Source organism: Sesamum indicum, unplaced genomic scaffold, assembly GCF_000512975.1.
Source record: "Sesamum indicum cultivar Zhongzhi No. 13 unplaced genomic scaffold, S_indicum_v1.0 scaffold00186, whole genome shotgun sequence".
Classification (NCBI taxonomy): Eukaryota; Viridiplantae; Streptophyta; class Magnoliopsida; order Lamiales; family Pedaliaceae; genus Sesamum; species Sesamum indicum.
In genome coordinates, this window is record NW_011628082.1 from 149,930 (window position 1) to 177,513 (window position 27,584).

The 27,584-nt window shown below is 34.5% G+C and overlaps 1 protein-coding gene across 7 annotated transcripts in view; it reads left to right on the plus strand.

Moving 5' to 3' along the window:
• The window catches only part of LOC105179658 (eIF-2-alpha kinase GCN2), a 37,949-nt gene extending 11,973 nt beyond the window's left edge, over positions 1 to 25,976 (plus strand). Inside the window, exons 11-31 of one of the 7 annotated variants that reach the window (XM_020691382.1) lie at positions 2,078 to 2,195; positions 3,946 to 4,000; positions 4,191 to 4,360; positions 4,446 to 4,630; positions 8,645 to 8,790; positions 8,882 to 9,131; positions 9,796 to 10,078; positions 10,208 to 10,301; positions 10,625 to 10,705; positions 10,778 to 10,834; positions 14,216 to 14,347; positions 14,425 to 14,508; positions 15,815 to 15,923; positions 16,027 to 16,163; positions 18,663 to 18,770; positions 19,574 to 19,659; positions 19,754 to 19,856; positions 19,937 to 20,059; positions 22,672 to 22,801; positions 25,258 to 25,382; positions 25,509 to 25,976. In XM_020691382.1, the coding sequence (XP_020547041.1) occupies positions 2,078 to 2,195; positions 3,946 to 4,000; positions 4,191 to 4,360; positions 4,446 to 4,630; positions 8,645 to 8,790; positions 8,882 to 9,131; positions 9,796 to 10,078; positions 10,208 to 10,301; positions 10,625 to 10,705; positions 10,778 to 10,834; positions 14,216 to 14,347; positions 14,425 to 14,508; positions 15,815 to 15,923; positions 16,027 to 16,163; positions 18,663 to 18,770; positions 19,574 to 19,659; positions 19,754 to 19,856; positions 19,937 to 20,059; positions 22,672 to 22,782 (2,432 nt within the window). In that variant the 3' untranslated portion in view covers positions 22,783 to 22,801; positions 25,258 to 25,382; positions 25,509 to 25,976. Of the gene's footprint in view, positions 1 to 2,077; positions 2,196 to 3,945; positions 4,001 to 4,190; positions 4,361 to 4,445; positions 4,631 to 8,644; positions 8,791 to 8,881; positions 9,132 to 9,795; positions 10,079 to 10,207; positions 10,302 to 10,624; positions 10,706 to 10,777; positions 10,835 to 14,215; positions 14,348 to 14,424; positions 14,509 to 15,814; positions 15,924 to 16,026; positions 16,164 to 18,662; positions 18,771 to 19,353; positions 19,466 to 19,573; positions 19,660 to 19,753; positions 19,857 to 19,936; positions 20,099 to 22,671; positions 22,802 to 25,257; positions 25,383 to 25,508 lie in introns of those variants that run through there. The other 6 variants (XM_020691383.1, XM_020691386.1, XM_020691384.1 and 3 more) reach the window with 6 other exon arrangements.
• The last annotated feature ends 1,608 nt before the right edge of the window (positions 25,977 to 27,584 follow it).

Here is a 27,584-nt window from a genome sequence, read left to right on the forward strand (position 1 = left end):
TTTTTTATTATTTATAAATTTATGTCAAGATTTAGTAATTCCTATGAATTAATCTAAAAATTATAATAATAATAATAATAACAACAACAATAATAATAATGATGATGATGATGGTGGTGGTGGTTGAACAATTCTAATTATTATTTTATTATATATATAATGAGATTAAAAAATTTAATCAATAAGTACGATATCTTAAAATCCGGACACCTGATTCGTACGAAATTTAAATATATACAAGATTGTGCCCATTAGATCATATCTGATGGTATGATTTAAAATCACATGGCCTGATTCAACGATACACCGTCTTGAATGATTACTCTTATGTTTCGAGTACGATATCTCAACATCCATATATCCAATAAATCTAAAACTTTACCAAATGTATTTTTTTGTAAGTTTTATCATATCTAACGGTCAGATCTGAATTTTGATGGCCCGATTAACCCATATTTTTCAACAATGTAAGATGATAGTTACATCAATGCTATACTAACATTTATAAATACATAAATTTTGCAAATTGTTAACATATATTAATTTCAACTAGATCTATGTAAAAATTTGATTATTCGATTTCACTATTTAAAATAATAATAATAATAATAATAATAATAATAATGATGATGATGATGATGATGATGATGGTTGAACAATTTTAATTATTATTTTATTATATATATAATGAGATTAAAAAGTTTAATCAATACTAATGAAATTTTAAAATTCGGGCACTCAGTTCATACGAAATTTAAATATATACAAGACTGTGTCAATTAGATCATATCAGACGGTATGATTTAAATCATATCAGACGATATGAACATAATTAACTATATCTATGTAAAATTTTATGATTCGATCTCATGATTTAAAGCAATAATAATAATAATAATAATGATGATGATTCGAGCTGTCGAGCTTGGCGAGCTCGAGCTCGACAGCTCGAGCTCGAGTTCGAGCTCGAAGATCCTGAGTCGAGCTCGAGCTCGAGCTCGACAAAAATGGTCGAGCTCGACTCGTTGACAGGCCTATTTATGTAGTTAAGGGAGAGAATAAGAACATGTCGTGCAAGTTGAAGAGGCAATTTAAGATCTAAACAAAGTACTCATGCCTGGTTTCACAAGGTTAGTGAAGTAGTTGGTAACTGTGGATGTCATAGATGTTAGGCAGACCGAAGTATTTCTGCTGTGGGGACAGTCTGGTATGAAGTTCTGGATTCCATGTTGGTTACATCTTGATCCCTACTAGTGATGTTGGGTGTAGAGAAGACTAAGGTGAAGTTTATCTGCATTAACACTTTGTCACCAAAATATGGAGCATCGCATATTTTTTGGCATCAAGATTGCCATTGAACATATGGGACCTCACTATCCAATGGGAAGTATGCTCTTGATGTACTCGACGAAACTTGCTTACTTTGCACTAAACACCTTCACATTCTTGTGGATTTCAATTCTAAGTTCTGGAATGACATTGGTGCTTACTTAGGGAACAAGGCAAAGTATAGATATATTTTATTGTAACAAGGCGAGGAAGTTTCTTTCCTGTAGGATAATCCGATAATGAAAATTTTATTTTATCAATCGGAAGCTCAAGAAAGGGTATTTGCAAGTTAATCACGAACATATTTTTGTAATATCATTTCTTTTAACGCACGCACACACACACAGGTTCGGACACAAGATCTCCCGTAGGAAATGTTGAGCCCAAACCGTTGGGTTCTTAGGGAGAACACATTAGAATTGCTTCGTTCATTTTCAGAAAAATATCTTTTATTTCAGTGATAAGTAATATCATTGAAATCAAATAATAAATTGGTTAGTTGCGGAAAACACATAATAATTGCTTTGTTCACTTTAAAAAAGAAAATTATTTGATTTCAATGTAAATTTAAAATTTTAGAAATTTTATATTTTGATATCTTTTGTAGCAAAGAGAAGGAAAAGTTAAAGGACAACATTCTGTTTGCATGCAATGTATGGTTTATACTCTCGTACGTTTCTAGTTCTTATTAGGTTTTGTGATGGCAAACTCTTTGTATTCATGCTTTTTTACTATCTTGTTTTGGCAGGTCATGGAGGATTTGGTCATGTTGTGTTATGCAAGAATAAGCTAGATGGTAGGCATTATGCTGTGAAGAAGATTCGGTTAAAGGACAAGAGCCTGCCTGTAGACGACCGCATATTGAGGTTTGTATCTGTTGGACATATATGATAAAAATTCTGTCTTTTTCACCATAGTAATTGCATGATATAGTACTTACAAAAGCTTCATGTTACTGATTTGCACTCCTAGCGTGTTATTGATGGCCATTCTTGTATTGCTCATTCTGTTATGAAGAGTTTTAATCCAAGTCGTAGGTTTTGCAATGGTACTTGAGAAGGCAATTAGTTCCTGGTTGAAATTTCAAGGCATAGCAAACTTATAGATGAGCAAACGTGTGGCCTGGAAATCTTTTGAGGTGGAAAGGAATTATGGACTCCAGAACACGATATCAGATTGATCCACTTGATTCAGTGGATCTGTTTCCATCCCAATTTTATTCTAATTTTGACCTGCATGCAATTTTATAAAAAATTGAATAAATGCAAGTTTATGATATATTTATACTTATAACCTTAAATGTAGTGATTGATAGTCATTGGGATCATCTCTAGACATTTTAGAAACTAAAACCTTGCAGACATTCTAATAAGAAAAAAGCAGTAAATGTGGGGCACATGAAAATTTGTTCTCCTACTCCCTTGTTACACATCTCTCTTCCTCACTCATCCCCCCCCCCACCCCCAAATATCTACTTGACGTTTCTAATTATTTTTTCCTTTTCATTGGTATCAGCTAGAACGATTAATTTAAGAAACCTAGATAGTGTTCTAGATCATGCTCATGTTTTTTTCTAGAAGGCATCCTCGGCATTTATGCGAATATGAGGATGTTTTGGGTATAGTATGGGTCAAAAATTTCCTTTTATAGGTACTATGATTCAGTTAAGCACATTGATTTGACATTCATTTGAAGCATGTACTTAATTTACTTTTCTTCAACTACTTAATTAGAGTTTTCTCCTCCTGGAAATGGAACCTTTTCTAAAAATGAGCTACTGTGTTTTGAAAATTTTGGGGTTTAGTTTAGAATATGGTTCAGAATAGGTCTTCTTTCTTTTCTGGTTATTTTTTTAGAAATAATCTTTGAGAATGAAAGTAGAAATTACCATGTTCGTGAAGAGAAAACACGTAGTGGTTTTGCCAAAATGAATCCAACCGTAACCTTAATTGCTGTGAGTTTATTCCCTATATTAGTAAAGTAATTTCATTTCTCTGGTCAATTATGCATTGATTAAGGTTGGGCTAAAATTTCAATTAGTAAAGTTTGACCTCCTAACCTAAACAATCTATACTAAAAAACCTAGTTTAGATACATTGTGGCAACTGTATATGTTGCTTTGATATTTCTTTAGGTTATTGAGTGCACAAATCATCATATGGCGCTTTCTTTCTCACACATCAAACATGGCACCGGTAGATTTATATGGACCTATGACATGTTTTCTTTCAGTCACTTTAGTAGGGTTAAACACTCTTGTCATTATGAAGAAACTGTGTTGCTTTTGTCGTAAATACCTCTACTTTCATACTTGTTTTCTATCTGTTTGTCCACTTTTTCTTCATATCTGGACCCTGTCACTTATTTATTTGTTTATCTTCTTTCTGTTTCTTTCCTGTTCTACCACTATTAAGTGCCTAATCTGCTGCTCAAATTTTATGTTCCCTCTGTTGATGCAACAAGTTATTTGATTTGTTATGTCGATCCATTATAGCATAAAGAGTTTATACAGAAATTCTAGCTGAGTGCTTTATCTAGTTATATGTGTTTTCTGTCTCATTACTATTATGCCCATTTTTCTATGTTAATACTTTTGCACCTCCACTATGATATTAGAGAAGTTGCCACTCTTTCTCGGTTGCAGCATCAGCATGTTGTTCGGTACTACCAGGTATCTTCTGAGAATTACCTGTTTGCATGAATTTCAATGAGTTTTTTTTTTTGCTCAATTGTAGGATGTCGTAGATAGAATGCTTATTAATTCATTATAATGGACTTGAAAAGACATTACATGCTTTACTGATTAACATTTTGCTTTGATTTTTGTCTCTCATACTTATTTTTACTTTTTTAAATGTCAGGCTTGGTATGAAACTGGAGCTGTAGGAATTGATGCCAATACTGTGTGGGGTTCCAAAACTGGAATGAGCTCCAGTTTCAGCTACAAGGACACAGGTTCTTCAGACCAGTTTGGAAATGAAAATAAGCTTGAGACAACATACCTTTATATCCAGATGGAATACTGCCCGAGGTTAGCTATTTCCCTATGTTCCTTTCACTTTCTCCATTCTGGATTAATATTTCTTGCTAACTTACATTTTACCTGTTGGCTGAAGGACACTGAGGCAAATGTTTGAATCTTATAACCACCTTGATAAAGAACTTGCATGGCATTTATTCCGCCAAATTGTGGAAGGCCTGGCACATATACATGGACAAGGAATCATCCATCGTGATTTGACTCCTAATAACATCTTTTTTGATGCTCGCAATGATATCAAAATTGGGGATTTTGGTCTTGGTAAGAGACAATTGCTAGCTTATTTATTTGATTCTCTTGATTTAAGCTTTTCATTGAGGTTGAAGAATTACATTACCACTTCCCCTATTGCATAATAGATGCTAATTTGGTGTAAATTGAGTAGAGAGAGTTGCATGGAGTTCTATGTGAAGCACTGAAAGCTTTGAGGGTCATAATATAATCTGATTATGAAATTTCTGAGCCTACCTTTTTCGTACTTCACAAAATGCATTGCATCTCTTTTAGGTGGTTTTTGTCATTCAAGTTCCTATAGTTTATTGAAATGATTTTGCAGGGACATTATACACAATAGGCAAAATTGAAAAATTAGTCCTATATGTATGGCGGGGGGACCGACAATTTTAGTCCTTTATGCTTAAAATTTGTAGCAATTTTGGTCATTCCGGCCAAAAGTGATCGAAAATTAACAAATCAAATTGGGGATTAGGGTTTTGGCGACAAATGAACATTACTTACACACAGTCAGCATCCTCGTAGGACGCTGCCGTGACAAAAAATGGTTAATCACCACCACCCACCACCACCAAGCCGGTCGTCGGAATTTTTTTCTTGCGTGTCTCCGGCCACGCGTACCACCACTCAACTCGCCGTCCTAAGCTGATTCGAACCTTATAGCATGTGTTTCAATTGGAGTTCAAACATGCTCCCAATTGTTGATTATAGTCTTATCCTAAAACCTAGATTTATTTTCTTTCTCTTCTCGATTTGTTGCCGTTCGACCTACCCACTACTCGAGGCCACCACCAATCAACTCCCCATCCTCCGGTGAGTTGATTGCACCCAGGTCCATCCATTTTCGTCAACTATGTGGGCGGTTCTCTTCGTTTTTATTTCCGCCACTTTTTAGCTGTGCCCACCATTGGTTCTTCCGTCATATCTCCATCACCAGCGATCATATCGCCGGCGGACCAACACCTTTATGTTCGCTCCCCATGGCGCACACATCCCTCCGATTAGTTTCCGTCAATGGTACATTCATGTCATGGCCTCATCATCGATTGACTTCTCCTATATGTTTTAATTTAGTGGTAATTCTAGTCCTATATGTTTTAATTTAGTGACAATTTGATCATTCCGACCAAAATTACGAGTCAACAGCCACGTGTTTAAGTTGAGACCAGTTGGCAACTGGAACCCGAACTCCCAATTTGTCCGCTAATGTTTGAGTAATTTTTTCCTGAAAGACCAAAATTGCCATTAAATGAAAACATATAAGACTGTAATTGCTAGTTCAGTAGCTACAGGACTAATTTTGCCACACTCCTATACTTACAGGACTAATTTTGCAATTTTGCTTACACAATATGTAACAAATAAAATACATTATCTGCCAATCTTGTCTGCAGATGTTATGGCTTATTTTATGAACCATCTCCATTGCTCCTGTAGTTTGAAGCTCTCATTTATGTTACTAATCTCACGTCTGTTTTCCGTGTGCGAGCATTTCTTCTTTCACATTGTCCCCTTTTCCCCTTTCATCAATCAATGAATGCGCCTAAATTGTTGCTTGTTTTCTTCAGTCAAAGTGCTTGTGTTTACACCTGTCACTTAATCCAAAATATGATTAGACTATTATGTTATGTTTTTCTACTCCATGCTTTCAGGTGAGGCTGCTTGTGCTTATTGCTGAATATTGTATATGCTTTACCATGATGATAAACTTAGGCGTGTCAATGGGCGGGTTATACCCAAACCCAGACCCAATCATTTTTTATGTTAGACCCAGAGCCGGACCCATACCGTAGGGTCTAGCCCATAAAGTACCCTTGTGTATGGGTATTGAATGGGTAAAATTTAATAATATAAAACTTTATCAAATTTGTAAATTTTTTATATATCAATCAACTCGATTTAGTTGTCATTTAAAATTTTTAAATTTTGTACATAGTATATTATTTTTTTCTTACAAATTGATATTTGGAAAAAAAAAAAAAACACAACCTTTTCATTTTTGTTTATGCAGTGACACCTCCAAATTAAGTTTATGTTAAAATTAATTTGAACGTAGCAGAAAAAAGAATAAAAAAATATATAAAAAATTAAATTAGTTATGCTCGACTAATATATGGAACTCATAAAACTTCTTTTAAACTTGAATTGAAAAAACTCATTAAATTAATGTCGAACGCAATTTCAAATGGATAAAAAGAATTATTTCAAAGTTAAAATATTGTTTTCATTGTTGATTGTGTGATTGATTAGTAACTGTCAATTATTTGAGCAAAGTCAATCATTATTTATATTGCAGTGATGTTCAATTTACACATGTAAAAAAATGAAATAGCTTTTAATTTATTTTATCGATTGCAAGTTCATGAAATATTTTTCTTAAATTAATTTAGTATCAAGTTATGATGATAGTATTATAGAAAAACATATTATTGCTTCATTCTTTTTAACTAGGTAAGACCCAATGGGTAATACCCAAACCGGACCCAATTATTTTGGGTATAACATAGGTAAGACCCAATGGGTATTGTATGGGTAGGGTATATAAATAATAACTATGGGTATTTATTGGGTCCGGGTTCGAGTAGGGTAATGCCCGCCTATTGCAGGCCTACATAAGTCTTATACATGGAGACCAGTTTTGCTTGTTAATTTTTGGTTTTTGAAGTGGTTTTTCTTAGTCACTTGTTTTCATGCCGGGGAACCATCCCCCCTCAGTCCTATCCAAGGCGCAAGACCAATGAAACAGAATGAAGACAAGAAATGCAAGTTTCTCTAATTGTGGATGATAACACAAAAACTCATGTGGGATCAAATAGGTGAAGATTCCAATTAAATGAAACAGTCACCAATATGTTTCAATATATTTCAACATAACAGCAGCCACCCTTAAGATAAATCATTTCCAAACTAAAGTATAATCCAAGTGCATCCTTGACCATGTAAACAAGTTCATAACTTCAAAGGCAAGGTGGAGGAAAAAGGGAAGAAAGGCAATTCGTAAAAAGTTTCAAAACCCCAAAGCTGTCTATTTATTATAAAATATCAAGTCCATCTCATTACTTAAATCTATCCAGTATAGGTTTTTCCCTTTTTTTTTTTAGTCTACTTTGGGTAGATTATTGCCTTGTACAGGACCTAACTCTGGGGAAAAGGAAAAATACATGTCAAGCATGTAGATTTACTGCTGTTATGAGTGCGATTGTCTAACATAACTTCTATGTCAAAGGCATAATATAATTAACCAATATAATCATATTTTTGTAGTCAAGCTTTAATGTGCAAACCCTATGCACAATTATCAAAAGAGACAGTACTCACACAAATAAAAAACCTCAAATATCCTGTGTTGGGCAAAAAAAAGAAACCCTCAGGTATTTCACGCATTTGAACATGATAAACTGAAGAGTTGTAAAATAAAAAAATTGGTCATCAGGCTTTATCAAAATCCAGATAGCGAACATAGTAGTTAATGCCTTAGTCATATCACTCTAACCAGGAACTGACCTTATCACTTCAGTAAAGATGCATCGTACTGCTAGATGGAGCATGGATAGGTATACAAACACATTGTACCAAGACAATAGAATGTGGCAGTGCGGTTGATTATCTGACCTTGTCAAATACCCAAGTAGTACTGTTTTTATTTAATCAGGAGCTATCCGAATGAAAGGCATTTCATACTTCATTAGACTAGAGAAGGATGTTAAGGAATCCTTTTGGAATTATCAAGAATTGAAAGAGTCAAGTAACTTTAACATACTTGTCTTATCTTCTTCCTGTCAATCAATAAGATTCTCCAATAAGTGAAAGTTTCAGGTAGTGGAATCTCATTTAAGACAAAAATGAGATATAGAAGTAATATGGGGGACAGATAATTTAACTGACTGGTGGATACTAAATAATATCTATAGTTTGTAAGTATGTTACAGTAGTTACCCTCTGATTTCCAAGTTTTGGGTTATGGAACTTTTCTGAATTATTTATGTTCTATTCTGGTTTGTCCGATATTAACTAACGACATGGCTTCCCTTTATCATTCAGCTAAGTTTTTGAAGCTGGAGCAAGTGGATCAGGATGTGGATGCTACTGAAACGGTTGGAGTCTCTATCGATGGTACAGGTCAAGTTGGCACTTATTTCTACACTGCTCCTGAAATAGAGCAAGGGTGGCCAAAGATCAATGAGAAGGTCAACTTTAGAACCCATTTTTAAACATTTACCTCACTGTCTACCAAGAAGGTGGCTTATATGTGCTAATCTCATCTCACTGTCTGTATAGGCTGATATGTACAGCTTAGGAATTGTGTTTTTTGAACTGTGGCATCCATTTGACACAGCAATGGAGAGACATGTTGTGCTTTCTGATCTAAAACTGAAGGGAGAGTTACCTTCTGGTTGGGTCTCTGAATTTCCAGAACAGGCATCCTTGTTACGACGCTTGATGTCCCCAAGTCCATCAGATCGTCCATCAGCCACAGAACTTCTTAAGAGTGCTTTTCCACCTCAAATGGAGTACGAATTGCTAGATAGTAAGTTATTTAATATCTTTATGCAGGCATTTGATAATAGATTTTGACAAGGGTGGAGAGGATTAACAATGTGCAAAATGGTAAGTACATTTCATGTACTTAGTTGTCTGTCTCTTAAACATATACAATAGAAAAAGTGATTAGCTCTAATTTTATGGGTTGAACATTTTGGCTTCTAGCTGGAATAATCATAGATCTCTGGTGTTTAAAGTTTTTTATAAGTACTTAGTTGTCTGTCTCTTAAACATATACAAAAGAGTTCTAATAGTTCCTCCTGCTGGTATAGTTTCCAAGGTCCTTTGTTTTACCATTACAAAAATGAAAATGGGCATGTGATATCCTATATAACACAACCGTGTACACTTGAAGAAATATGAAAATATGTTCAAGTCTTTGAAAATTGAAATTGAGTTTTACTTTATTTTCCCAAGATAGATTGATGTGGCCTTTCTACAGCATGTATACACTAGTCCTGAATTTCTGACATACCTTTAACTTTAAGTTTGCAAGCTTTCTCTTTTTATCCCCTTTTGAGTTTTTAATGACATTGTACCGAAAGGATATATTTTGACATTTTTAGGCGATGTGGAGAGACTTGATTCTTCTAACATTTTTACCCCATTAAATTATTCAACTAAGTCGAGTTTCCCTCCTGAACTTGCAGATATGTTACGGACAATTCATAGTTCTGAAGACACAAGTATGTACGAAAAAATTGTGTCTGCAATTTTTGATGAAGACACATTAAGCACAAAGGACAATCATGAGAATGTTGGAAGATTGAAATTGAATGAAGATGATACTTCATCAACTATTTTCGCAGATTTGGACACTGCTAACCGTGACCTGGTAGTGGATATTGCTATAGAAGTTTGTAGACAGCACTGTGCAAAGCATTTGGAGGTCATACCAATCAGAATGTTAGGTGATTGCCCGCAAGTAAATAGGTTAGCACCACTTTGCTGTGACATTCTTAATTTTTCTCTTCCGCTCTTATTTCTTGTTTGTTTGTGAATAAGAACTTCGATATGACTACTTTCTGTTTCTGTTTCATGAAACACTACCCATATATTTAGGTATACTGTTAAATTGTTAACGCATGGAGGAGACATGGTTGAGTTTTGCCACGAGCTACGCTTTCCCTTTGTGAAATGGATTATTGCAAAGCAGGTGCTGGTTCCTATTCTTCTTTCCAAGTCTTCTTTAGTTTCTTAGTTACTTTGTTTAGATCCCATCTGTCTGCTTATTAAATTTGTCAGTTTTCTATACAGTTATATATTTCTTTCTGGTTCGAATCTGATTATCAATTATCAAATTTAGCATATAGAACATGGCTTAAGAATAAAGTGATTCTTGTAAATGCCTATTTCTTGTAATTATTAGATTTTGCATTTTTTATTATTGATATGCAGATGTTGGGAATAGTGGCACGGGCTTTATGTTTGAGAGTCTTTGAGGGTTAATGGAGAAGTTAACTTTAAATTTTTCTGCAGAAATCATTTTTCAGGCGGTATGAAATATCATATGTATACAGAAAAGCAGTTGGCCATTCACCTCCAAATAGGTACCTTCAGGTAATGACTCCATTCCTGTTCTAATTGGTAAAGAACACAACTGCTTATTTTTATAACATGATCAGCTAACAGGGGGACTTTGACATTGTTGGAGGAGCAACTTCATTGACAGAGGCAGAGGTCATAAAGGTCATATACTTGTCCATAGCTGTATTATGATCCTGCTTGTGCCTGTCTACGACAGCCTTATCTCTCCTATTCCGAAGAAGTATCTAAGTAAAATAATCAAAAAATGAATCAAAAGGATTACAACAGAGAAGTTCTTTAAAACATTTATACAGATTTCTAATTTGCATAAGAATTAGTCATAAGAACCTAGTCTGGGTCCTTTATGGGTATGTGTTTGTTTGTCCTGTTTGTGCATGTGCCCAAATGCTTGCTATATTGGGACAAAGGCTGCAATCTAATTCCATAATTTGTACAGCAGTCAAATTAGTAAGAATATTCCAAGTATCACCCACCCCTGCTGGAAAAGGCAGTCAAATGCTAGTTATTTATTGGGTAACGTTCTATTTCCCTTTGGTACTGCTACTATTTTGGAAGGAGTGATCATTTATCATTTGAATATATGTTATGAGGTCCGAAGGTGAAGGTTAGGGTTTCTAGGAGGGAAGATGTAGTAGATGATGGAGGAGAGGCAGTGCCTTGCTGGTGGTGGGAAGGGGTGGCAGGGAATGATGAAGTATTACTGTTTTTCTTCTTCTTTTGCTTTTTTCATCTCATTGTTCATGTTTTCTTCCTAAATCTTAAAAGCTAGGTTTCCCTGGAGCTTAATGTTTTAAAGTGAGATGTTCTCAATATGTTGCCTTTGCATTTTGTTTGGATTTAACCTCATATTATATTTTAATTATTCACATGAATACATGGTTAGTAAAAACAATTGAAATAAATAATTAATGCTTGGTAACTTGGTCTAGCAAATATCCAAAAGATAATTATATTTGTAGAAAGAAATGTTGAACATATTATTGATTGAAATTTTTAATTTAGTGCAATATAAGTGATCAAATTTATTTCATCCACTCTGAAGCAAAAATATTTGAAAACAATAGATTTTTATTGGCGTAAATCCAAACTAAATTTATGTTTCCTTTAAAAGTCAATTTTTTGCATTATTACCATGATACACCTGACTTACATGGCACTAGCATCTCCCTACGGTGATTATATAAAGAGCTTAATTCTCACTTCACTTTTCAGATAACTCTATTTTTCTTTCTCTAACCCAGATTAGCTGATTGAAAACTTACTATTCTTCAAGTTCTTGTGTTTTCTAATGATTGTTATCATGTGTTGAGTTGTAAGTATGAATTCCATGTCTTCATCTCTTGACACGTCCTTGTTACTTCAATAATAACCCTTTAGCAGGTATGTCTAGTGAATAGATCATGGCCTATCCATGAACTCACTAACTAGGCCACCTGCAAAGGAGATATGAGGCCTAGTCACAGTTAAGTAGATTAGCTTTAGCTTGCCAACAAATCTTGTGTACTTTGTCTTGTCTTCCACATAATTACCATCATCATTCCTGAAATCAGGATTACAATCCATGGGAGTGCCCACCAGGTTACTGCAAGGTAAACCTGCTTTCTGGAAAGAGATTACAAGCATATTTTCTTTGGACCATGCTTGCTATTAGCAATTTCAATGCCCAAAAAATTCTTTGGCCTTCCAAATCTTTAGTGACAAAGTATGCCTTGGCCTCTTCTATTTCAACAACAGCACTACCGGAGATCAAGATAGACTGCGAAAATAACCGTACCTGATTCCTTAGTTCGGACGAAGATTGAATGATCTGCTTGGCATAGTGAAAAACCAAACTCACCAATAACACGACTTAATTTATCAAACCATGCTCGAGACTTTGTGGAGGTAGAGGGGTTTTGTTTGGGAGCTAAGGTTTCTGATTTCTCTTTTTTTCCCGCTAAAATAAACAAATAATATGTATATATTTGTTATATCTGCCTGATACCTTGTAGAAAGTAGAAAGGGAAAAGAAATGTTGTTTTATTACTGATTCTTTTACCTCTATATATTGCGGTCGAATTAAGTGATAACTACAATTAATGAATACTATCAAGATATAACGATAAAAAACAGAATTCCTGCAGTACTGCAAGATAGAAAAAAGGAAAACAAAGTTAGCTAATTCATGAAGTTGTTCAACCATTACAAATTTCTCTAGCTGATCGCTGAAGATTGTATGTTTGAGCATATTCCCATCTTGGCAGTACCCTTTCATTTTTCATTGATAAATAGTACCACCTTTAACTTATGGTTTTTGCAATGATGGCATGTAGAGTACTTCAGTTGACTCCATTGGGTATGATACTATGCAAAGCTTAAGTTAAAGTACATAATTCACACTGCCTTTTCAGAGTATATCATATTCAATTTAAGCAAAAGATCTAATATCATAGCTCGGAAGGGTTATTTTATTGCATCTGATCAAGTTTGTAAGAATAGCAGGGTAGGAGGAGAATGGTAATATTAACATAGGATAACAAATAGAAAGTAGCAAATTTAGCAATGCTTCTTCAGCTTATGCATCATTCTTTGATTAGTTCCCAGACATTAGTGAAACATGATTCTTTACCTTTCTCTGATTCACGAAGAATGCTCACTTGGAATTAGAGGTTTGCAAAATAGTTATTCTGAACGAGACTACAATGCAAAATTTGCAAAGAATGCAGTACACCAAATGTGTGCAGAATCAATCTTAGCCATGTCTGGGTTTCCCCATTTTAGCTTGCAAGGCACCACGAAAACTTCGTCTCTTTCTCCTCTCAGCAGCTTAATCCTGAGCATAAAATATAGTTCTGGACCTCTAATCTTAAACATCTCACACTTTCATCATAAAAATTGGCTTAGACCTCCAGTCTACTGTTTTTCTCTGTTAGCACCAGTTGTTGGTCTTCCTTATATTCAATTTTTTATGACATCTTTATCAGTTTGCCAACGAGTCACGTTTTTAAGGAATCGCAGTTGTCTGTGCATCCTTCCCAAGTTCTTGTTCGGTCTATTTGCTTATGAAGTGATTCTCAGTCCAGTTTGCCGATGTGTCACTCTTGTAAGGAATTGAGGTTGTCTGTGCATCCTGCTAGAGTTCTTATTCAGTTTCTTTACTATCAAGTGATTTTTGGTTCAGTTTGCCATTGTGTCACTCTATTAAGGAATTGCAGTTGTATGTGCATCCTGCAAGAGGTCTTATTGATTTTCTTTGCTTATCAAGTGATTTTCGGTTCAAACAACCATTCTAGCATACGATAGGAAAAAACAAGTGGACATATGTAATAATTCTGTTAGTGACACTATGGTTTGCTAGAATGTCAATCAATTGTGAATATGTTGATAATGTTGCTCGAGAGTCCACACAATATGATACTTCAGCTATGAAATATTGAATAAAACTAATAATAGTTTTAGCATGCTATTTAACATCCTGGATATGCACCTTTCCGTGCTTTATGATCGTAATAGATTTATGAATTTAATGTTGTTTACTTGCAGGTGACCATGGACATTGTCACTAGGTTTTTCCATTCAGAATCATGTGACATACATTTAAATCATGGGGACTTATTGGAAGCAATATGGTCTTGGACAGGAATACAATCGGAGTATAGACAGAAAGTAGCTGAGGTAAGACCAATTTAATTTGACAGTGGAGGTCTGATAACAAACATGTTTCTTCTTTTTAACAATTTCTCTATTTTCAGCTTCTCTTGCTTTTGGGTTCTTTGCCTCCTCAGTCCTCTGAAAGAAAATCAAAGTGGGTGGTAATTAGGCGTCAACTCCGACAGGTTTGCAAGCACTTTGCTGAAGCCACATAATTGTTTGCACTCTCTTCCCTGTCCCTGTTTCATGATTTTGAGGTTTAGCTGCATTTCTATTTCTAACTTTTTCTGGATGTACTGTGTGAGGTCCTAACAAATGTTCTATAGTTGTTGAAGGATGTTACCAACTGCAAACCTGTAACGAAACTGAAAACATTTCTTTCATTGTTCATAATCTCAATAAAGAAGCAGTAGATGACAATGTCCAAGAATCCTTGAACGAGTACAATATGACCATCATAATTCCCTTGATGATGAGCAAACTGAAAACTGTGGATCCCAGAAGAACTACTAATCTTGGTTCCTTTCAAACTTGTAGGATATTCCGCTATTGGTATTATGTGCAGGAAACGATGGCTGCCATGAGCATATATTTTTATCATAGTGCAAAAGTACTGTAGATAAGGTTCTTCATACTTTATGGGGCTTATTTGTAGTGCTTAATTGACTGGTTAAAGACATTTACCATGGTGTTGGAAAAAATTTGAACTTCTCGGCATTGATATTTGTATATAGAGAAAGATTAATGCCACAGGTTACATGGATGAATATTTGTCATTGTAAGATGTTATCGGACATTGCCTTTGAGACTTGTCTCTGCGTATCTGGTAGAGTTAAATGCCAGAATTATCATGAATTGCTATCTTTTGATGTAATGTGGGATTATGGGGATCATGGGTTTATTTGGCCCTTTAATGGAGAATGGTTTTGAGGATTCTCATGTTGATTTGAAATTATGTGTATAAAGATATTTAGCAAACAAATTATTGCATCTTTTTGGTTTCTTTACTAATTCCTGTCTTTTTTGTGATCAAGCTCATCTTGTTGTCTAGATTCGTATTCTTAGTTTGTGTTCAGGAAACCTAGTTTTCATGCATGCTGCATATAAAATCGTGAGCATCATCAAGGATTTGTGCTTGATGACTGCTGAAAGGAAACAGCGTGAATCTTGTTATAGTAAATTCGAGTATAACATACTTGTTGTCTTTGTCAAACTTTGGTAAGTTGTTTGGGCCTTTTTGTTTTCTTTTTCTTGAAGTCCTAAAGTTGTTAACTATTATTTGAGATCTATTAAAGCCGCTTAGTGAAGCCTGAAAAATCGAAGATTGGGTTTTTTTTTTCCCATAGCATGTGGCCTTCCTTATAGGTTAACCACTGTAACAGGATGTACATATATTCACGAATTAGATTCATCACTGGATACAGAAATCACCTTAATAGTCAGTAAAATTTTTAAAGATTTGAATCTTTTCACCCCTTCTTTGTTTTTCAGGAACTTGGTCTTGCTGATGATGCTTTAAATAGGTTACAAACTGTAGGATTAAGGTTCTGCGGGACTGCAGATCAGGCACTTCCCAGATTAAGGGGTGCTCTGCCTGCAGGTATCTTATCATTAATTACTTAATTTTTCTCATGTTTTTTAACTTTTTCTTAATTTCTTTGGAAGCATGAAATGGGAAAAGTAATGGTAGATAGCTATTACAGATAAATCCACACGCAAGGCACTTGATGAGTTGGCAGAGCTTTTCAACCACTTAAGAGTTTGGAAGATTGATAGACATGTCTTTCTTGATGCACTTATGCCACCAACTGAATTTTATCATAGGAACTTGTACTTCCAGGTATCAGAACCAAGTTCTTATGCTGACATATTCCTTCAGATATGGACTTGTTAATGAAGTCATACACCTGTGCGGATGACAGGAAATATTAAGATTATTTGTCATTCGTTGCAGCTAAAATGTCTGGATTATTTTCTGTCAATAATCCAGATCTCTTTTAGTTCTTTGTACAGGATCTTAAGCCTCAGATGCCCTCTATTACAAGCAACTTATGTTTCCTCCGCCATAACAGTGTGCATCCCTAATGCTTCACATCAAACCAGAGTTAGCATAATGCTCTGAAATTATGATTGCTTACAAGATCTCAAGCTTTCAAAACAAAATTTTAATTTTAACACTATATAATGACTCCATGCTACCTCTCTCAATCGGAAACAAGCTACCCTCAATATCCAAGGAATGGGTTGCATGACCTTGCTTTAGTAAGACAACCATTTCAGAAGCCGATCATGTGCTTCTGTGCATATAGACAATCAGATTCGAACAAATATCAAGTATATCAAAAGGATTCAGTGTACCATTCTCATGCATGCAGAATGATTCAAGATTACTCCAACAGCTTATAGCTTTGCTAATCTAGTTTCATCCTATGTCTCCATTTCCTTTTCCCTAGACTGTTAGCTGCTCTGTAGACATTTTCCTACTTTATTTCTTTCCAAGTTTGGCTGATATCTTTGACACCCCGATATTTCTCCACTTTGCGAATGGGACGAACACCAAGGATATATCCTTAGCTAATCTCCGACTAAGATTACCAGTTTCTAGATCTGTTTGATATTCACAGTCCACTATTAGATAGCACTGTCGTTGTTGACTGAAATAAAATATGCAACAGCTCCAATTAACAGTATAGGGAAGTATGCAAAGTCTGCAAATATCAAGTTCAGAAATGGTCTGGTATGTTTAAGTATACATATAAGAAACCCATATTTATAAGAATTCCGTCTAAAGTGTTTGAAAGCGTCTCAGATTCATCATCATATAAAATAGTGGTAATGCCTTCAAAGCTAAGGACTAAGAATATATGTTGATTGGCGTGAGGATGTTGTATCTAACCCTTTTCTCTGTCAACAGTATTACTTTCCATTTTAGTCTCTAGCAAGAAAATCCTTTGTTGCAACTAATGGCATGATGTTTTCAAATGAATAGTAAGGTTAATTTCATTTTGGTGCAGTTCAACATCTGGGATATCTTTCCTCGTAGGCAAGCTCTTTCAACCCTATAATATTTCCCTTCGTGATTTTTCCTCTCTACATAGCTGTAGGAATGTTTAATTTTGTCTTTCAAGTTTCAAATAATGGTGGAGGGCCTGCATTCTGGAACGAAGACGCCACAGTATAAATTTTGGATAATACATTAGTGATATATTTATGTAGTAAATGAGAATGAAAATTACACTTGAAAGTAATAAATAAAACTTGTAAGGACTAAATCATAATACTATATAGTATGTTGAAATATAAGAAAATATATGTAAAATTATGATATGTGATGTCTTAACATATATATTTTTATAAAATTCTAAATACTACAATTATTTGATCTTATTGTGAAAAGAATTCATGCTTTTTATTTGAGTAGTCTTGCTTGATAACAAATAAGGATTAGGGAAGAATAAAGTTTAAGTACAGAAGGAAACTATTTAATTTAGCAGAAACAAAATAAATTGCAGCCAATGCTTAAGTCAGAAGTTCAAGAAGAGTGTAAACAACATTGTGGAATAGGTCTTGACTTTGCAAAATAAGTTGCATTTGTTATAAGGACATTTTGGTTTTAAATTAATTTTTATTTAAATTATTGTTGTTGATTTAGTGTTAGATCAGTCAATTTCGTTATTTTTAGAAGTAATGTTTGATATATAAAATAGGACGACTGAAAATATAACCACCGGGGTAAATTGATCTAGGTTGCCAATTCATATTCTCCATTCTTAACTGATCGTGGTCGTCTTACCTCTAATATGTTGGGATGTTCTGCTACTTTATCTTAGGAAATTTTTTAAGTCATTAGAGGAAATAGGTTCCTATATGTATCATTTTCTGAAAGAGGTCAGTTATACATTTCATAGACCTAATCCATGATTGCTTGACTAATCCATATCCGGCTGCAAGGAGCAACTTTTTGCATCAATGACAATACTTATATGGTATATAAGTTGTTCGTATCTTTTCTTCATTTTTCCTTGGGATAGTCAACCATTCTGCATATATTTATTATTTAGTGAGATATTATATACTTGGTGAATTAGAAATCAATTTTCACTAAAAGTTTCCTAAATGACTGACAAGTTTGGGAGAGTTTCATAATAAGAAAAATATAAAGAATATAACAAATAGGCCTGTACATAGAACAGGATTTGCAGCTGGAGTATGTGGTGACTCTCTTGTAAATTTCTTTCACTTAGAAGAGAATGTTTATCAGTGACACTGTTAGGTGCTGTAAATATGACTAGCAAGATTTATTATTTTTTGTTCTTAATTGATTGTTCACTTTATGCAGATATATTTAAGGAAAGATAACAATCCTGTATCACTGATGGAAGGAACACTGCTTGCCCTTGGTGGTCGATATGATTATTTGCTTCACCAGATGGCTGATTCTGAACGTGTAGGTTTTAGTGATGTTTTTAGTGATGTTCCCCTTACCTTATTTGTTGTTTATCTGGTTCAATTGTGATAGCAAAACATATTTCTGTGTGATGGGTAATGTTCTTTCTATATTATAGTGCACCCATTGCAGTAACTTCATGTTTTGGTTGCACAGTTGTGTCAGGATGACTTCATTGGCTTAGTCAGTTACTTCAAGTTATATTTTTATATTTTGGTAAAGTTGCTGCATCATTTCTGTTATCTATAACTGGGACTTTCATAAAATCGTCAGATTCTATGAATGTATCATAATCCTACATTTCTTTTTCCACGAATGGTATGATTTCTGTTACTAGAATGCTCTCAATCCTTCCAGCAGTTGAAATACAAAGGTTGAGGTAAAATCTAGGATTCAAAAAGGAAACAAATACGGAAACAAATACATCATATTTGACTGCAACTCTTTTATGGCATTAGAAGTTCCTTTCTTCCCCTTGCATCTTGCAGTTACTGAAAAAAAGTAAAAATGGAGCCCTTTATTTCATCTTCTATCTATGCGCCTTGCAATAGCTAAGAAGATACTTTATTTGCTGCGAGGGAAGATGTAAGGTTATGACAGCATAAACCATTGAATGATGATGGCTTTGGCTCATTGATGGCCTTTTTCTGTAAGTTTTGCTGGATTTCTGGTGGTAAAACAAGGTTAACACATAGGTTGCTTGTATCAGAAGAATCTCTAATCTTTTTTCTTCTCATCTAACATAAGTCATTACACGTTCATAGTAGTAGCTAATGTACTTGTGATTATATCTCTCTTTGCAGAAATCAAGTCCTCCTGGTGCAGTTGGGACTAGTATTGCTCTGGAGACTATTTTGTTACATTCTTCTGTTGATAGTAAATCTTATAGGTAGTTCTTGCCTATTAAAGTCTAACATGATTGCCAGGATGTTTTCATGCGCTGCATCTGCTAAATTCATGTAATCATGTTGTAACATCAACAGAAATGACATTGGCATTAATGTGCTTGTCTGTTCAAGAGGAGGTGGTGGCTTATTAGTCGAGCGCATGGAACTAGTGGCTGAACTGTGGGAGGAGAATATTAAGGTCAGTAACTTGATCTGCTTCAAGACCGTTATGTGATATCTGTAGCTCAATACAAACTTACTGGAAGCCAATACATACAGGCAGAGTTTGTCCCCTTGCGTGATCCAAGCCTCACTGAACAATATGAATATGCGAGCGAGCATGATATCAAATGTCTTATTGTCATCACTGACTCTGGTGTTTCACAGAAAAGTTCAGTAAAGGTTGGACTTCTAATCTGATTGGTTCTCGCTTTTGTAAAGGTGATAGTGAAACTTTCTTTGAATTGTTTGTCATTCCTTTTATTTTTCTTTAAATTCTTATTCTTCATATTTGTGAAAAGTCTAGATAGGTGAAGAGAGAGAGGAGAAGATAAGGAATTACGTGCGTTGGCCATCTGGCCTGCATCCATGAGGCAAATTCCCAAAGGGCTAAATAATATTATTTTGTCTTTATCACCCCATATGAAATATCACCACTACACACAAACACACATATATATATGTGTGTGTGTAGTAGAAATGTGAGAAGCACGATTGGAAGAAATCATCCATATGAATTTAAATAAAATTAAATATTCTACCATCATAAAGGGAAGGTGCTACCATTCTAATTTTATTTTGATTCTCAACAGTATTTTAATGGTTTGACCTAATAAGTCTCTGGAGAACTGGCCATTGAGAGATAAAACTATTGCTCGACACATTCATACATGTGAAATCGGATTTATTTGGAATCTTACATGAGAACTCAGATTTATTTGGAGTAAAGGTTATACAATATAACTAAAGATACTTTGTGACGTTTTCTGCAAGGGTGGCCTTTAATTAATTTTTGTAATTAACCCCAGTAAGATTTAAATGCTTTTCTTTTCTTCATACGAACTGATTGTAGATAATGCAACAATTTAGTGGATCCACTTTTTGGTTGAGCACATTAATCTATGGGGAAGTTCACTATATTGTTCATGATTTTTTCCTTAAATCTAAAGCACTTGTGGTTCAAGTTCCCTTAAATTAACCTCCATAACGGATTTCTTAAATATCCTTGCTCACTTCAACAAGAACAAACAAATAAAGTGGAGTACTCGAGAAATAGAACACTGACTGGACAGTAGCTGAAACTAATGAAATTTGGCTCTTAAATGGACCTCTTCGGGGCCTATGCTAAACAAAACACTAATACACTGTAGACCTTAAGAAGACTTTTGTATGCATTTGCATATCATCTTATAATGCCCGCATTAAGAAATTATGGCTGTCTGAAATTTCTGGAAGATATCTTACTTCTTCCGCCTTAGTGTCATAAAACACACAAACTGGCTTCTATATGATGTGGTAGCTAGGCATAGTATTCTGTAACATAGTTTAAGGGAAATCTGAAGCTGCATGAAAAACTAACAAATAAGAGATGATTATCAAGGCGTGAAAAGTGGTAAGAAGTTAAGATATATCCTACACTCTTGAAGCGTCAAGTATAAGAGATGTGATCGAATACCTCTTGGGCTAATCGTATCCTATAATTAGGAAGTCTTGTTACCTTGCTGGAAATGTCTTCACGATTTAGCGAAATATCTGTCTAATCTGTTACATTCTTTTTACCTTAATGAGTACTGCTACAGGTGTTATCAGCCGTATTAAGTCAGTTAAACGTGGCTACCTCTTTTCAAGAGACCTGCCATAGAAATATTTTGCGTGAAAATGCTGGTCTTTGACTTGTCAAATGCATGTCATGGGCTGCCAGGTGTCTGAATCTGTCACCACAATATCTTGCTTGATACATTATCCAAGCTTATATGAATTTTATCAAGCTTCAACAATTATGTTTGAGCTAATTTATTGTTAATTCAATCAAGCTGGAACATATTTATTCAAGTTGAGTAGTACTAGTAGTTTGAACTATTATACTTCATTAACTTTTCACTAATGGAGTGAAACTCAAGCTGAGGTTCAAATCGTGAAGAACAAAAATACATGTTTAAACCTGACTCATGGCAAGCTTAAAAGAGCTTTTAGCATCAACCTATCTCAAGTATTGGTTGGTTGGTTTGTTTGTCTATCAAATTTACCTTCACGATCTACTAGTTTTGTGGTTGCTCTAGGGCAACAGTTTGCATGATACGCGTCTCTACCACCTGATGGTAAGATATGGGTTGTAGAAATTACGAAAGCGAAGGTTGTGTACATCGCAAAGTATCAGATGTCAGACCATTAAGGATGAAGTCTTGGGTATAGTTGCACTTGCATCCTCCACTTAGATTTGGTTTTAACTGTAAGCACACTAGAGTCACTCAAATAATTAGCATGCAATAAGCTCAGTATGTTTATATGAAAATTGGTTGATATGGATTGGATAATACACTCAGCAGCATTTACACCCTTATTTTTTCTGTTTCTTCTAACTGTTAGCCTTGAATAAAGTCCGGGGCTCAGGTGATATTTATTAGGATGCCATTCTTTTTGTAATTTTTGACAGGAGCACCACTGCAATTGACACCTACGAGCCCTGCTTTGGGTCCTGAACTGGAATAATTCACAATTCTGAAAACTTTAGGTGGAATTATATGGGTTTGAAATGAGCTTTAAAAGATCTTGGAGTTCTATCATCTCTATTACTCAAAACTGCATTCATTTTTCATGATGCTTAATAATTTGATGTATTTGTTTGAGATGACGAGCTTGTCAACTAGCAGGGAAACCATAAGCATTCCTTTGACAGTACTGCATTGATTTACGCTTCTATTCATCCGGAAGGAAAGACCATATTTTCTTTCTTATCCCTTAATATCATTGGCACTTGGCACTTTGATACTAATTCTTTTTAGCACGTGACTTAGGTCCGGCATTTAGAGCTCAAAAAAGAGAAGGAAGTTGAGAGAGAAAACCTTGTTAAATTTCTATCAGATGCAATGGCTATTCAATTCAGAAACCCATCCATCTGGAGCTAGGTCAGATCGAATTGTCCAGGTATATCCCTGCATTCCATTTTTTGGGGCTGTCTTCCTCTGTGATACGTGTTTTGGGTTTCTGTTCGCCTTTTTCTGCTTCTCCTCATCATTATATTATCTGTTCTTATCATGTAACTCCTATTTCTTCTCAAAATGTTGCAATTTATGCAATATACTTAGATTCCACACCTTCTCAAATCGATTTTGTAGAACTAGAGGGTTTCTCTTTGCCTTTTTCAACTTCTTCTCGTCCTTCTATTATACTATGCATTTCTTATCTTGTAAGTACTATCTTTTCTCAAAATGTTGCAATGTTATGCAATATACTTAGATCTCAAGTCTTTCCAGATCAAAATTTTGCAGAAAACATAGTCCGTGTACAGGGAAACAGTAATCTAAACCGATGCATTTTTTAGTTTTAATATTTGTTACTATTGTCAGTTTATAATTCCTTTAAAATTATTATTGTAGTATATAAAGAGAAACAAATTTCTCCAAATAATATACTAAAGTGGGGAAAATCCTATTTATGTAGTTATTTCCATTTCTTAAAAACCGTACAAAATTTGCAAAATCATGACCACTTAGACATCATGGGATCATATAAAACCTTTGCTCTAATCTTAGAATTCACCGATTACACTCTTAGATTACTTAAGAATTTGCATCGATATTCATTTCAACAATATTGGTGAAAGATTGAGGAAAGAAGTTACTAATGAAAACAACATGAAATAAGATTAATGAAGTTTTGGGGTTGATTAAGATTAGAACTCTTTTAAGACAAGCTAGATTATACTTTCCTCCATTGAAATTTATATATATTACACTCAAGCCATATTTGAAAATGTTCATTTGTAAACTTAAATGGATTATCCAATTACCACTTTAAACTTGATTTAAAAAATAAAATAAAATCACATTATAAATTATTCAATATCCATTCTACCCTTGGATGTACTAGTAATGCTTATATTTTATGTTAAGGGTTTTCTTTTTCTTTCTTTTTTCCCCAACGTTTTGGGACAATGTCCGGAGAATATAATGAGGAGAATCGCTACATTTTTAAGATAAATGGGCAGAATGGAAATCTTCTTAGCTTTATTTCTTTCTAGATGTTCATGTTTATGAAGGATCCACACAATTAATTTGTACATTCTTGTTAGTATATGTTCGATTTTAATTATGATGTGATTTGCTTGTATAACACTAAGGGGTGTCTTTGTAAGATTTCTGAGTTGTAAGAGGTTTTTTTAATATTCTAACTAATGGAGGTCTACTTGGATGTTCGGAAATATTAAGTAATGCATATGTAATGTTTATAATTTTGAAGATGTCTTTACAATGACATAATGTTTCTTTGTTGTTTTTTATTCGTTTAGAGATTATTTAAGGGAATCAATAAATTATTTCTTATTGGAATCACTATATTAATTATTTTACCGTAAAACAATATTATAGAAAGTTGGTGCATCATGAAAACTACAAATATCATTAGGCTTAGTGCCAATAATTTGTATACTAGAATAATTCTTTAGTCATCACTTGGCGCCCTCTTTTGGGCATTCTTTGTTCTATCACCATATTACACTCTAGTTATATGTACATTTACCCCCAGTTAACTATAGCTAATTAAACTTGTATCCCTGTAAATTTCAAATATTACCATAGCTAATTTGGTTAGTAAGGTAAGAACATTTTAGTGAGTGGCAACATGTAAACTTTTGAATGTTTCCCAAATCATTTCAAAACTGCTTAAGAAACTATCTGGCGACTCATATTGCTTTTCATTATTTATTCACTAAAGTAGTATGAAGCTATGAAAGTTGACCAACAGGAGCAGGAAAAAACAATTTCAACTAGTGCATGTTCAATTACACCTAGCAAGAAAAAGCCCTTTTGTTGGCAGATGCTCCTACTACACTCAGAATCAGTAGAGGATGATGACCAACTACATTCTTTAAAACCTTGTGCTTAATTGTCATACATGGAAATTCCACAAGAATTCGTCATTGTGTTGGGGCTACCCTAAGTAGAGCACAATGATTATTTGTTTATATGCTTATATATACACCCTCTAACCTATGGTCTGCTTACACAAACCACCCCTTTCTTTTGGTACACATATCCAACCTAGAAACGTCAATATCATTTATACAAACTACCCTAGTGTTTTGGAAAATTATACATACACCCCAAAAGTGTCATCATTACACAAAGTATCCCTACTTTTAGCTATCACGGGTTGTAATTATGCAAATGCGAGGGTGGTTTTTGTAAACAAGCCATATCAAAGGTGTAAATGTAATTTATCCCTTGTTTATATTCTATGAACTGGACTCTGATATGTTAAATAACCTATATCAATTCCTTGTTACTAAATAATATGAAAAATTTAAGCATACAAGTTGTGAAGTGGATCATATTTTTATTTCTTGCTTTCTAATTCTCCTTCATCTTATAATCTGTTTTCAGCTTAGGGATTATGGAAGCAGCAAAAGGTTTTCGTGAATACCTCAAAAAATACTCTAATTATATGGAACTCGCTATAGAAGAGGTCACATGGAAGTAGACTGAGTCAGCTTTCACTGTATCTAGATGTGAGTTCTTCAATTTGGTTCCAGAACTTTGAGTTCCCAGTTGCTGTGTGTTCAATGCTTTGGAAATTCTTTCAGTTCGATGTAACTTGCATTTTCTTGCATTAATAAAAATATTATTATTGACAGATATATTGCTTATGAGAGGCTCTCCAACATCCACGAAAGTGAAAAAGAAGGCAAATGAAGAAATTCCTTCTTGATCATTTTCATAGAGGGGGATGGAGAAAGTGGACAAACAGACTCGCATTTCTCATCGAAGATAGCTTTGTAGAAACACTGATCCTTTGATGTGAGAATTCTGACGGTAACATCTTGTACAGTGATGACATTTCGATTCAGGTGATCTATTTGGAGTTTTTGCTCAAGTTTCAGGTTGGTAATAGCAGATCCATTGTACAGAAATTAAAGATTGAAAAGGGTTTCCAATTTTTGTTAAACGGATGGTAGCTTAGAGTATGTGCATTTTTCACGGCAAGATGTTAACCACTCGTGATTTTTTTTTAATGTATTTCGTGAATAACAGAAGTTGGTGATGCTGATGAAATTTTGTAACTGTTTTTAACCACTGATTTAGGAACATATTCTCAATTTCTATTGTATCATTCCTGTTGGCCTAATCAGTGGTCTCCTGTGTTCTCTTATCAATTATATAAGAAGTAAATAGATTTTGGGTTCAGGTGTGGGCATTGCATGTAATAATTGAAATTTGCAACAATTATCTAGGACATTATACTTCTGTTGCTCAAATAAATATGAGGACCTGTTCTCCATGAGTAGGAGAAAAGTGATGAAAAAGAACGATGCGAACCGAGTTGTGTTAGACGGGTAATTCCATATGAAGAAATGTAGTTTTGGTCTTCAAATATAATTACTAATGCGATTTTGGTTCTCAAATAATTTAAAGTTGTAATTTTGGTCCTCAATACAGTCAGAACATACAAGGAGATTGGTGTGTTTCAAGAAGGGATTCATCACCCGATTATGATATGATCTCTTATGTTCTTTAAATTGTGTTGATCTCTCTGATGATCAAATAGGACAGAAGTTTCCTATGTTGCTTAGTAAGAAACAATCAACAGCGGATACATAGTTATCAAAATCAAATATGAGAATCAATTTAGAATTTATGTCCTTGACTTTGACGATAGCTTGGCGGAATGAGCATATCCATATAGTACATGCATTTTAACGTTTATGTCATTTTCGCATATTCTTTAGGGACATGTATCGTTGTTAGACGGCAATCATAGTAACAAGTACTCTTGAATTTATGAGTCAGTCAAAGAGTAATTAATTGAATTAGAGCAAGTTGCCTAATTAAATTCTATAAGTGATTCAAACCCAAATTTGAATGAGGATACACCTATAAAGGTTACACACGTATTACTAACTGTCTTGAAAAATTAATTTTGAATGAGAATTAATTATTGAATTAATTTGAAGAGAGAGAGAGGATTGTTTAAAGGAGTTTACACTTAAATACTTATATTATTTATTGAGGCCCTATTTAATAAGACAGCCAAAAGGTTAATTAGATTAGATTATTAATTAGTATTTAAATTTCGAATTAATAAAATTAATTAAAACTTAAGCCGGAGAATTAAATAAAAGATTGATACGGAATTGAAATTAATTGATTGGATGAACTAATATGTAATCCAAAGTCAATGTGTAACTAATTTAAAAGCTTGGACAAAGCCCTAGGTCCAACAAGGCCCACAATGTAATGACTATGGTCTTGATGAGCAGCAAAGACGGCTCCATCAAAATTGATTTTGATGAACTCATTTAAATTTCGTGGAGGATTCCAGTTGGAGGGGAGAGAGATTTCGAGGTTTCATAAAGACGAGAAGAACAAGTCACAAACTCTTATAACCCTAAATTGGCATAATTAAGCAGCTTCATCGCTTGCGAGACCTTCTCCCCCGTCAGCGCCTTATTGCGACTGGTGTACATAAGAGAACGATCGACGTCCATGGGATCAAGGTAGTGACATACTCTACGGAACCAACCTTCTTTATCGCTAGGCCAAAAAAAATGATCAAGGATGAAGATGAGTCAAAGCCCAAACCTATTGGGACAAGGAGCACATCAAAAAAATTGTGTTTAGTGCTTTTGTTGCAGGCCGGCAGGGGCTGCCTGCACGAATGCCCGTCTGTCTGATCGCGCGCGTCGGCAGTGTCCACACAGGCGCGCGCGCGC